The sequence below is a fragment of the Numenius arquata genome, chromosome 9 (assembly GCF_964106895.1).
Source record: "Numenius arquata chromosome 9, bNumArq3.hap1.1, whole genome shotgun sequence".
Classification (NCBI taxonomy): domain Eukaryota; kingdom Metazoa; phylum Chordata; class Aves; order Charadriiformes; family Scolopacidae; genus Numenius; species Numenius arquata.
In genome coordinates, this window is record NC_133584.1 from 23342792 (window position 1) to 23355237 (window position 12446).

Here is a 12446-nt window from a genome sequence, read left to right on the forward strand (position 1 = left end):
TGATTTGGATGTGTCTTCTGTGTTGGTGGTCACTCCAGAGGTTCCCGTCAGTGAAGGGGGATGTCCTAATTTTCAGGCAGAGGGTGGAAATGGAGATTGTGGTAAGATCTGTAGAATTCTGTGTCTTTACCTGGCTTCTGACCCCAGGTCTGAAGAAACCTGCCATGCCTCCGTGCAGCCATGTGTAGGCCAGTTGTTTCTCCTACCACCCTTATGCCTCTGCTCCTAATGGCTTTTCAAGAGGGCTGGATAAAAGGGAGAGCTTCACAGAAAAAGATGCTAAACCCAGAGGTGATGGTTTTCACTCCTTCGGCACATCATCAAATAGATCTCGCTGCATAATGAGCCCCTCTGAACTGCGGGTCTATTAATTATTATGCACGGTGTTTGTTTAAGAGCTCCTTGCTCTTTTATTTTAACTGTGAAGAACTTTTAACTGCCTTTGAGATGAAAAACTGGGACCAAATGTTGTCAACAAGCTGAGCAGGTTTGTCCCAGTCTCCCTGGTCCAATTTGCAGGGAGTTTTACCTTCTGCCCTTTAGATTCTCTCTGCAATTCCTTTATAAGTAAAAGCTAAAGCATTGATCCAAGCTGATAAACCCAGCTCCTGATTTCTGTCATAACTTTTAAAGTGTTACTGTGATCTACGTGATCCTGTGTGTGTGTGTGTGTGTGTGTGTGGTGCATGCTGCTTTTTCTACAAAGCATCAGGGGCAAAACCCAAACCATCGCTTTCAACCGTGTTTAGGAAAAAATATTTGTGAAAGAAGAAAACAGAAGCACATCCCCAGTTCCTGTTTATTGAGAGCAGACAGGACAAGGCTGGGAGAAATATCAGTCATTATCCTTCCAAAAGTTTATTTAGAACTTTCAGTTACAAGCAAACAAACAAACAAAAAAAATCCCTAAATATAACTATATGTAACATACATATATACAGGTAGCTCACTAGTTTAAGAGTCATGTCAGGATGTCCAGGTGGCTGGAGCAGCACAGCCAGAGCGAGCAATCCAGAGAGCATTTCTAAACAGCCTAAAAAGTCCAAAACAAGTCTCTTTTTCTTTTTTTTTTTTTTTTTTTTTTTTCTAACCACTGCAGCATTTTTACAGGAATGAGAACCAGAATCTCCTACAGCTGCACAGGGATAATAATAAAAATAAAAAGCAGAAGAGATCGGCCGTTTAGCCCTTTATCCAAAGAAGTGATCTCAGTGACTTACGTGAGATCTGAGATGTAAGCTTGATGCCAGGGAAGGTCGTTGCTTGTTGTCTTGTATTTTTATTAATAGGAAGTTAATTATTTTAAGACTGTAAAACAAGAAAGCTATATAGTTAATATACACTAAAGGGCATGAGAGGAGTCTATACAATAATTTAGATGTATTAAATAAATAAAAAATAATAGCAGCCTTCTACAATGCAGGCTACACATAGGTTTACTTCGGCCTGAAGTACCCTGGTCTTTAGTACACCTACAGGAGCAGACTTGCTCCACAAGTGTTTTAAAGAAACATATCTATAAGATACATACATAAGAGTGTCTAAGGTTAGGGTAAACATTTTAAAACACAGGTTACCATGGTCTCCACATATCTAATGACCCCATTCTAGGGCTGTTATGGGAAAAATTTGGCTGCAGGACCTGTCTGGGAGGCGCAGCATCGACCTGGCTGAAAACCGACAGCGACGGCAGCTGGAAGGAATTTTTTGAAACCTGCTTGTTCTCCGCAGGGTGGAAGCGCTCTTGTGAAGGGTTTGTGCCCCGAGTGCTCCCCTTCTGGCTAAGGGGGCTTTTTGGTGTCAAGAGAGGTTGCTGAGATGGGCTCGAAGACCTGAGTGCCGCTTTGCAGGTGTCTTCGCCAGACCTGGGTAAGGATTTGAGCAGGTGGTTTAGCAGGCGCGCCCCGAGGGTCTTGTCCATCCACTCGCAGGTGAGGAGGAGGTTGTGCACCTCGTGCATGCACTGGATGTACCCGGTGCTGTACCTCTGCTGGGCTTCCAGACCCACTTTGGAGTCAGCTGCGTTGGAGAGGAGACAAGGGGTGTTGGTGAGCGGGTAAAAGCTGCCGGGCGTGTTCCTGCTTTTCACATTCACCAGACTCCCCTGTGCGTGGGCTCCCGGGGGGCTCGTTGATTGTGGGCTGACTGGGGTTTACTATACCATGAGTCCAACCAGGGAAGTGGTTGAATCACCATCCCTGGAGGTATTTAAAAGACAGGTAGATGTAGTGCTGAGGGACTTGGTTTAGTGGTGGTTTTGGCAGTGTTAGGTTAACGGTTGGACTCGATGATCTTAAAGGTCTTTTCCAACCTAGACAATTCTATGATTCTATGAATCTCCTGCAGGGCACAGGGGGAAGGCATGAGCCACCCAGGCAGGCAGCCCCTGCCTCCTGCTGCCCACTGCCAAGGGCAAAACTAGACTGAAAAGCAGAAAGCGGCTCTGGAAGGAAAAAAAAAAACAATCTTCCGCGGGTTCAGCAGTGCCCAGCTCCATCTCCCCATCTAGTGGAGAAAGCCAGACCCGAGCAGCAACCCGGGCCTCCACAGGTTTGAAAGATACCTTTGCCAAGCTGCCAGCGGATTAAACATGCTGGCACCCTCCTGCCCCGACCAGGCACTCACCCATGAGCTTGCTGCTCTGGATGTTCTGGAGGTGCTTCACCGTCATTTCGAGGATATCTGCTTTTTCCAGTTTAGACTGCTGATAAGGAGAGAGTGCAGAGGTTAGAGGCAATGGGTTTGTACCCTGTTTCTCAACAGAGACACACATCTGCAAAAAACCAGTGCCCCACTAGCAAAAGGACAGAAAGCAGCATAAAAATTAGCACTTACATCCAGATGAAATGCACCCACAACAGTCTCCTTCAGCTGGTCCAAGCAGTTATTAATCCTTTCCCTTCGCTTCCGCTCAATGAGGGGTTTCCTTAACTGGCAGAGAAAAGAAAAAGAGGAGGAAAAATTGCCGTTGATATTTTTTCTTCCTCTCCCTGCTGCAATTCAGCGAGGGCAGAGAGCCCCATCCCCTGTGTGAAGCTAGCGCCGGGTGACGGGATGCTCAGCAGGGACAAGATTCGGATGGAGAGTGCGCTGTCTCCAGCTCTGGTCACGGCCTGTCCCTTAGATGGTATCAGCTCCCAGTTCTCTCACTTCCACTCATTTCAAGCAGAGCTTACCCAAACGAAACAGAGAGAAGCCTTTCTAAGGCAGAGAAAGGAAGCAGAAAAAACACCCACCTGGCTAAAATTCGAAGAAAGCATCTTTATAATAAGAGCAAAAAAGTAATTGTGCCCTTTCTCTATCCTCGCAGCAGTGCCCGTAGCCCCAGCACTCACGGTTCACGTGCCACGCGTGGGGCTGCCGTCGGGCACGTGTGGGTGCAGCAACACGGAGGGGACCTACCTTCCTCTCCTCCTTGGTGCTGGTGAGCTTGTGGGTGGCTGCGGCGGTCATTGTAATCCAGGCTGCCCGCCCCGGGCACCGGGAGGATGGGATGGGAAGGATGCACTCGGGCAGTGGGTCGCTCCCGTTCCCCACGGGCTCTTTGCTGCTCCTCTGCTCCTCTGCTGTATTTATAACCCTGAATTAGCATGTGAAAGGGGACTTGCCTTGGCGGGACTTCTTTTCCCACACGAGGGGTCGAGCCCGGAGGTTTGTGGCCATCAATCAAAGCTGACAGGTCACTGCTTCTTTTCAATGACCACGCCGGCCCCCCCAAACGGCGACAGATGTCCAGCCTCCGACGCCGGGCTTTGGAGGGATCTTTTGTTAGGGAAGAAGGGAAGGAAAATGGGCGCGCTCTGAGCAGCTTGCACGGCTCCTCGCTCAATTTGCACAGATTCCCAGGGAGGGAAACAATAGCCGGGAAGTGCTTGAGTTACACCTGGAAAATGCCTTCTGCCCATCTTTTTTTCCCCTCTATCTCCTCTGCTAACCCAAGCCCCAGCCATTTTACATCTTTGGAGCAGCCCCTTCATTTAATAATAGCGTACTTGCGCTAGGAGTTCCTGCTCCAAGGAATTATTATTACAAGGTGATAATGATTGATTAAAAACTGTTGACAGCAGACGCCTGTAGGAACATTGTTTCCATCGCAGAAATCCTCTAGGGAAAACATGGGAACTTTATTTACCTCCTGGGAACCCAAATTCTCTGTTGTACACAAATGGATATAGGAAATATGCAACTCTTCTAGTTTTTTGGCTGATATGTAGAATTTAATATTAAACTTACAGGCCATTGCAGATGTAAACGAACCTAGAGGTGAGTTAGTTCTGTGGGATTTTTACTACTTTGATTTTTTTTTTTCCCCGTGCTGCGAGGAGGGTTGGGTGGCTTTGGGGGGAAGGGTGTTTTTCTGTGGGCTCCTCTGAAATGCTAGTGCAGGAGCAGCCGGGCCTTTGGAGGAGACTTGGCACAGGATGAGAATGCACTTTTATGCTTCCTCACTTCTGCCTGGTCTTGGGGGGAGTATGAAGGCGTTTTTCATGACCGTGCTTTTGCTTTCTGACGGTCGCTTTGCTAATGAGCAGGATTTGGCAGTGTCCTGTTGAGTCCCCCAGGTGAAGCCCTTTGGGCTGGTGTCGAATGTGTCACCTTATTGAAATGGAGAGGAAGGGGCCGCGGCGGTTCAGAAGCACCGCGAGCCGTCCCGATCTGCCGGTGGGATTTCCCAGCACCGCAGCCGCAGAGCCCTCTCTCCCCCCCTCCAGCCGTGGGTGGGGATGTACCCCAGAGATAAAAGCCAGGACATTACGTCCCTTGCTTAAACGCCGCGTGGGTGGGTGTTTGCCTGTGTGTAAATGCAAACATACTTGCAGCATGTCTCTACGCCCTGCTGCCTGGGCTCACCATGAAATGGTGTCCCCAGACATGGTATCTTGCAGGCGGAGGTGGTTTTGTCACTCAAATGCAGAGCTGGGGTGCAGTTACCCAGTTTTATAAGCGCCCTACTTGGCACGGGCCCAAGATGGGCTGGTGTGGTTCTTGCTCTGGGAAAGGAGGGTTTGGGAGGGGAAGGTTAACAACTTGATCTTTGTGCCAGGAAAAAGGAGCAGGGATGGGCTCCTCATCTCAGGTGCGTCCCCTGCCCAGGCAGCAAAAGGAGGTCCCACCACTCCATGCAGGAGCTCCTCACATCAGCCAGCCCTTGCTGCGCACAAGTGAAGGCTCCTTTGGTTTTTCAAGCTTTTTCCAGCCCACCCGGGGAAGAGGAGCGTTGCCAGTATTTATAGAAGGCATAGCTGAGGCATCCATATCACTGCACAACTCCAACAGCTCGGCATGGAGGAGGCAGTGGGTGTGCTGGGTCAGGGGTAGGGGGGCATGGAGTGGGCGCACCCCTGGCTCTGGGCAGTTTGCTGGTGCTGGAGGCTGGAAGTGCCTGCCCATCACCTGGGCACACGGCTTCTAGTGGCTGTGGAAGAGGAGAAGTCCACTGTCATGCCCCCCAAACACCCCTCCACCAGCACCTTGTGCAGGAAGAGGCACCTTCCCAAGGCAGGCAGGGCATCAGGGGGAAGCCTGAGACCACCTTGGCTCCCGGTCCAACGGAGCACGGCAGAGGTGTCAGAAAATGCAGAATTGCCTAAAAGCTCTGAAAAACACCTCCTGTGCCTGTTGGCATCCCTCCCTGGCCGGGCACGGCTGCAGGGTGCTGTGTGTGCCCCCCATGTTAGTGGCCCAGGGGCTGCCCAGCCCCAGCCCCACCAGGAAAGGTCTCTCTGGCCTCTGTAGTGGTGGCACCTCCTCCCTCGCCTTCCCTTCTCTCCTTGGCCTGGACTTGCTGCTCCTGCTGTACCCTCCCTCCTGCTTTCCTTGCCCTGCGAGATGCTGCTGAGCTCTGGGGACAGGGGGATGCTCTTGCAAGAGGGTCACACACAGGCTTTCCCAGCAAAGTGGCTTCCATGGGGCAAGCAGGCAGGGAGGTGCTGGTGGGGAGGCGGTGGGTTCCGAGGACAGCCAGGTGTGATGGGGGACCAAGAACAGTGCGGTGGCCCCCGGTTCCCAGCCAGGGCCCATGCCCAGTCCATGCAGGGCAGCTGAGCCCCCAGCCTCGGGGGGGCGAGACCCTTGGCTGGCGTCTGCTCTGGGTGAGCTCATTTCAAGGTTCATTTGTAAGACAGCACCGCCGTGAAAAAGAAGAGCAGCTTTTGCTGTAAACAGTTATTTTACACTTCTCAGTCAGGGCAAAGGCCTTTATTTTGGAGGCGGGGGGGGTTGTTGGCGGGAGAGCTGCCTGGGCTTTGGGGGAAGGCTGACATCTGTGCCGGGGATTGTAAGGACCCAACAGGCCAATGCAAATGAGCATTAAAGGGAGCTTTCTGCAAATTCCCGCTTTCCTTTTGCATCGCCCACTGCCAGGTTTCACTGAAAAGGGGATTCTCATTCATAAACAAAGCCTCCCTTTTTTCCTGGGCTTTCAAAAAAAAAAAAATGGAAAGAGAAAGGGGTCAGCGCTGCTTGGAGTTTTCTTTTTTGCTATTTGTCTACATTTCACACCCCGGAGAAAGAAAACAACTTTTAACATCTGTTCCTGCACTTTTTAAGAGGGAAAGAAAGGCTCTTGAAAAGGAGGAAAGTGTGGCAGATGTTGGCAGGTTCCCTCTGACGCAGATGTCTTGCTCCGAAGAAAACTTTCTTTGGGGGTTGGCGGCCAGGGCTCCTCTTTGACTTGGGACACGCGACTGCCTAGCAAACGAAGGGACGTGGGAAAGCGCCGGCGAACAAAAGGGCTTATTCAAACAAACCTGAGAGCCGTGAACAATCTAATAACCAGCAGAGAAATGGTCAGCGGCCCCCAGCCCCGCCAGGGAGGGGTTAGGGGCAGCCGGGGGCCACGGGACCAGGGAACTTTGCTGTGTCCCCAGGGCTGTGAGCAGGGGTGTCCCCTCCTTGCCCTCCACCTGCTTCCTCTGAGGCATCCAACACGGGGCTTTGGCCAAGGACTGTCCTTCTGGAGGTCCTAAAAGGTCTCAGCTGGCCTGCAGCACCAGCTGCCTGGGAGGTGGCTGCCCCATGGCGGCAGGAGAGGAGATGGAGGGCAGGTACTGGCCAGGCTGGGCTGTCCCACACCCACCGGTCAAGGCACCAGTGAGCCCCCTGCCAGCCAAGGCAGTGGGAGAGGAGCAGCTACGGCTTGGCAGGGATGTCTTTAATTAAGCCTTTAAATAAGAGGTTCTGCCAAGATAATGATAAAACCCCCCACCAACCCTACCGATTAGGATCAGTTGAAAGATCCTTGTTAAACTGATATTGAGGAAAGGAGACATTTTTAATGGAGAGCGAAAATAATGAGAGAAAAAAGTATTTTCTGCGAACCTTTCATTCATGCTTTGCCCTTTTCTCTGGCTGGTAAAATAAAATGATTCAAAATAAGTTTTTGCCATGAAAGCTGGTAATATTTCTGCTTAGGCACTTCATAGGAAAAAAGTGAGAAGCTTAGAAAAAAGGGAGCAGAGCTAAGAAAATTCCCATAAGAAAATGACTAATTCTGGTTAGTCGTTAAAGCTGAGGAGCTCTGTGATTATTCCTCTAATTCTTCTAAGCTTTGTTCTGCCTTATCTCCGTCACAGTCCATTTTGTCTGGGCTGTGGGCAGGGCAGAGCTGCTCCTGCCAGCGAGGCCAGCGTTGTACTGGAGGGGACAGCCCAATGAGGTGGAGCTGTGTTGCCTCTTTGGAGGTCAAGGGCCGGGGCGAGCAGCTGTGGGTGTCCCCCGTGTTTATCCTATCAGCAGAGCACTCCTTGGATGCTGGCTGGGAAGCAGGAGCCATCTTGGCCAGGCTGAGGAGCCCCACGCTGCAGGAAGGATGCTGTGTGTCACCAGAGACCCGTGACCCTGCCCAGGCTAGTCCCTCCTGCCTCCTGCAACTCAGAGTGATGCTGTGAACACCAGCTCACAACCTGGCAGGACTCACCAGGAGGGCTGTGCAGCGCTGAGGTGGCCTCTAAGTCCAACTCAGGTCCCTGGCTGGTTAATGAAACAGCCTTGTTAACTTGGCCTAGCCTTTTGCAGGGATGGATTTGCCATGGGAGACGGGGAGGAGAGGTGCTGCCCACTCTCCTGCACAGGCAATTCACAGCAGGACCACTCCATCCCGCCTCCTTTCCAGGCTGAGGATGCAACTGGACTGGATTGTCCCCAGTTAAGTGACCGCTTGCCCCTCTTCTGAGGCGTGTCTGCTGGCTGGGCATGGGAATGTGGGTCCCCGGCCAGCAGGAGGTGCTGGTGGGCAGAAGTGCTTGAGGTGTCCTGCCCCATCCAGCAGTCCCAAGCCATGTGTGGGTTTGCTGGGTCTGCTTTTATTATAGCAGCTTCGCTTTCAGCACATGCAGTAACGTGGGGTTTTTGTGGCCAGGAGCAAAGTGCGGGCTGGGGAGCCGCAGGAGAGGGCAGGGTAAAGTGGAAGCATGGGCACGGGGAGCGGGTCAGACCCAATGTGCAACCTCAGCGCACCCTCCCTCCATCGGGGATGGGCTCCAGACCCGCCTTGCCATAAGCAAACACTCACCAAGGAGAGGCTGTTTTTACAGGGGCTTTAGTCATTATGAATAAAGAGGGGTTTGTCTGGGTTTTTCAGAAGGTCGGTCTGGTTCAAGGTTGAGGTTTAAAAATGAGGGGTAAAGCTCTCATTTAGAAGGTTTAAAACTGGAGGGTTCTCAATAGCTGTAAATCCCAAGCAGCCCGTCCCGAAGCCCCGTGTCACCCAGGGGTGGTTTTCTCCCAAAATGTTACAGCAAGAGAGGAATGTGAGGAGCAGCAGGACGTGCCAGCGCAGTGACTGGATGTTCTGGGTCCGGAGGGTGCAGGCGGTGCCTGGGCAGGCAGGCTGGCTCCCGGCACGCAGGCACATAAACCGCAGCCGCTCGGAGATTACTCACGGTTGGATTGCCCTGGGGGGGACCAGGTCTACGCCTCCAGACTGGCCTCAGTTTGGGATGTTGTACCAGCCATGTCCCATCTCAGGCTGGTGCAGCAAGGGCCACAGGGGGACCACGTGTCCCACAGCCCAGCCAGGACTGGAGAACACTGGAGATAAGCTGGGGCAGAGAAGCAAAGGATGTTTTATCTGTGCATGGGGCGTGGAGAAGAGTGTCTGCAGTCATGTGCTATTATAAGGAGAGTCGGTTGAGAGCACAGCCCCGATGCAGCAGATGCCATCCATGGTGGGACATGGGATTGAAGGCACCATCAGAGCTTGCAGCGAGGGGAGATGCGGCTGTGCTGGGAAGGCTGCTCCAGACACCCTTTGTGTTGCAAGGCCGTATCAGTTGAATCCTGGGGGCTGGGACAACACTGTATCTACCAGGAAACGGTTCTTGGCAGAGCGTTGGGAGGTGATGGGGCTTGTGGCTGGGTGAGAGTTGTGTGGCAAGCGGGGAAGAGGCAGAGGAGATCTGGGAGATGAGTCTTGATGTATATGGTCAAGTGGTGGCCTGTCAAGGTGATATCCTATGGAATTCACCATGGTGTAGATGGGGTTAGGAGCACAGCTTGAGGTTCACCTGCTCCAAACAGAGGTGGAGAGAGAGAGGACATATATGGCACTGGACAGTGCTACATGCAGTATTTTCATCATAGGGTTAGTCCAGCTCCAGAAATAGCATTGGACATCTGGAAGCTCCTTTATTGAGTGCACCAAACCTCACTAGCCCCAGCTTAACTTCCTCGGTACCAGCTGGCTCTACCATCTTAGGGAGTGGACTCCTAGGATGGGCAATAATTACAAGGCTGGTACCAGCTGAGTAATTCTCGGCTTTTCTTTTGCACACCCCCATCCAGCCTTCCTGTTAAGAATCAGCTGATGCTCCTGCCATTGCTCAAGACGTCTCCTGTCTGGCTGGTTAGCAGTGCTCCTGGCCCTGGGAGGAAGTCTTATCTGCTGTCTCACAGCCAGAATGCTGCTGCTTGCAACACAGCTCCTAGGCCAAGAGTGCCCTATAGGAAGAAGAAAATCTGATAAGCCATGTGGGTGGTGACAGGCTGATAAGGGTTAGCCCCTTGCCTGGGCCGAAGTGGTGGTATGAGGGGGTGGAAAGGTCCAGGCTTGGTGGAGAGGGTGTAGGGGGCTTTGAGAGAGTGTTCAAGGGGGTTCTTGAACTTTCCTCATGGGGCACCCCAGGAGCTGTTTCATTCAGGAGGACAGCTCTGGCTTTCTCACACTTGTGTGTGTAATGTTACCAGTTGTTCCCTGATAACAAGCCTCATTTATAATGCAGCGAGTTGACAGGCTGAGAGAGTTGGGATTGTTCAGTCTGGAGAAGAGAAGGCTCCGGGGAGACCTTATAGTGGCCTTTCAGTACCTAAAGGGGGGCCTACAGGAAAAGTGGAGAGGGACTCTTTATGAGGGAGTGTAGCGATAGGACGAGGGGTAATGGTTTTAAACTGAAAGAGGGGAAATTTAGATTAGATATCGGGAAGAAATTCTTTACTGTGAGGAAGCTGAGGCACTGGAACAGGTTGCCCAGAGAAGCTGTGAATTCCCCATTCCTGGAGACATTCAAGACCAGGCTGGATGGGGCTTTGAGAAACCTGGTCTAGTGGGAGGTGTCCCTGCCCATGGCAGGGGGTGGGAACTAGATGATCTTTAAGGTCCCTTCCAATCCAAACCATTCTATGGTTCTATAAGTGCTTGGTTTAGTCAATAAGCTTTACTTTCAGAGTAGCGTGAGTGCCTGGCTCCCCCAGACATCGGAACCCAGGGCTCGGCACCCCGTGTCTCATCCTCTGCACATCCCATATCCCATCCCCTGCCCATCCTGTGTCCCAGCCCTTGCACATCCCACACAGCCTGTTTCTTTTTAGCTTCTCGGTTCCTGAAGCCACAGAAAGATCCGGGTTAAGTTTCACCTTTGTGAGACAAATATCTCTTCTGTGACTGTGAGCAAATGCAGCTTTCGTCACGGCTTGGCCACATGCCAGGAGCAGCTTTCTTTTTATAGTACGTGTGCATACGTGTGCTGCCACCACATCCTGACCCCCTGACACAAAATACCGTGTCAGCACGAAGGCGGCTGATCGTTGCTAACGCTGTGCAGGGAGAGCGACAGGCAGCCCCCCTGCCAGCACCTTGGCCTAGGCTGTGGGCACATTGGCTACCGTTGGGGACAGCAGGATGGCTGTGAGGGCACCGGGCTTGTCAGCAGCGTTTCCTCCGTGCTGCTGGTTTCTGGTGCTGCAGGGCTGGGATTGCAGCACCCGAGGAAGTGGGGAAACACTCGCTTGGGTGTTTTTTTGCACTTGCTGGTTGGGTCTCGGTGCAGCCAGGCTGCTGCCGGGACAGCGGAGAACATGAGGGTTTAGGATGGGAGGGCGTGAGCTGCAGGGTCTCTGGTCCTTGTGAGCCAAGTCCAGCCTGGATTGTACATAAAGTCACGTCATGGTCTCCAAGCTAATATTTTTTTTTTTTTTGTATCCGTATTGTTATATCAAAATTCTTTAACAATTAAAGCAAAAAGTTTTATACTGCTTTTTGTTTTATAAATACTGCCTGGTTTTAACCGTGTCTCTCCCCTCTTTAATTTATTCATTTTTTTCCTTGCCAAATATATCCAGGAGACTGTCCTTTCTACAGGGATGAGGATTTCTTATTCCTTTGGAGGGTGTAGGAAGTCCTGTTTGCTCTCGGGTCACAGTCGCTGAGTGGAGGGATGCCCACAGCCCCTGCGGGGTGAGGAGCAACCAGGAGGTGGGTGATGATCCACAAGCCAGTCTGGGATGGGGAAAAGCGGAGCTTGCACTTGTTTCAGGTTCTCCATAACGAAGCATTTAAAAATAATAACAAACCCCTGCTGTCACAACCCTCTTTTTCTTTCTTGTCTATTTTTAACATTAGGAATTGTGCCCTGGGTTTGCTCTTTTGAAAAGCAAAAGAGGCCACGACACACATGAGCTCTCCAAGGAGTTTTCCAGATGGATACTTGCGGTCAGCTGGGTGTTTTGGTGTGTTTTAAAGGTGATGTTTCCTCCTGTCTCCCCGTTCCTGGTGAGTACATACACACACGTGCAGACAGCGACTCACTTGTACACCTGCATACATAAGATTTTCAGAAGATAGAAATTTCACTGTAGAACTGAGTAGATGACATCACTTTAGAAGGTGCCCAGGTGAATCCCACTGATCTGGGGGAAAGGGGCTCAGCTCTTCCCCAAACCAGCACCTGACTTTGAAGGTGGGGACAGGCAGAGCTCTGGAGTGCTCCCCTCCTCGGGAGCCAGGATTCCCATTGGGAGGAGGAGGAAGAGAAGGAGAGGCACAGAAAACCTTTGGAAAGTCTCAGGGAAGGTATTTGCTGGAGTTGCTCAACATAGATTCAAGTGTCAAGTGACATTGGGATGGCTCCTGTGTTAATGCAGCCCTGCAGCAGCTGGGACGGCATCCAGCTGAAGAGCAGCACCAAGTCTGTGCCATCCACTGCAGCAGTTTTCTTGCTGTAGGAGCTAAT

The 12446-nt window shown here is 51.7% G+C and overlaps 1 protein-coding gene across 1 annotated transcript; it reads right to left on the reverse strand.

The window, feature by feature from the left end:
* Positions 1-1573: 1573 nt before the first annotated feature.
* On the reverse strand, positions 1574-3453 carry LOC141468721 (transcription cofactor HES-6-like). Its single transcript, XM_074153884.1, has 4 exons — positions 3403-3453; positions 2836-2931; positions 2626-2704; positions 1574-2019 (listed from the first exon to the last, which is right to left on the reverse strand). Exons 1-4 carry the CDS (start codon positions 3451-3453, stop codon positions 1574-1576), a joined length of 672 nt encoding a protein of 223 aa, XP_074009985.1.
* Positions 3454-12446: the final 8993 nt, after the last annotated feature.

What these genes read in the sequence shown, in the direction of transcription:
- LOC141468721 (XM_074153884.1), bottom strand. Translation starts at nt 3,453, where the DNA reads ATGACCGCCGCAGCCACCCACAAGCTCACCAGCACCAAGGAGGAGAGG. An exon ending in GCACCAAGGAGGAGAGGAAG is followed by an intron (nt 2,932 to 3,402) that starts GTAGGTCCCCTC and finishes TTTCTCTGCCAG; the next exon opens with TTAAGGAAACCCCTCATTGA. An exon ending in CCAGAGCAGCAAGCTCATGG is followed by an intron (nt 2,020 to 2,625) that starts GTGAGTGCCTGG and finishes TCTCCAACGCAG; the next exon opens with CTGACTCCAAAGTGGGTCTG.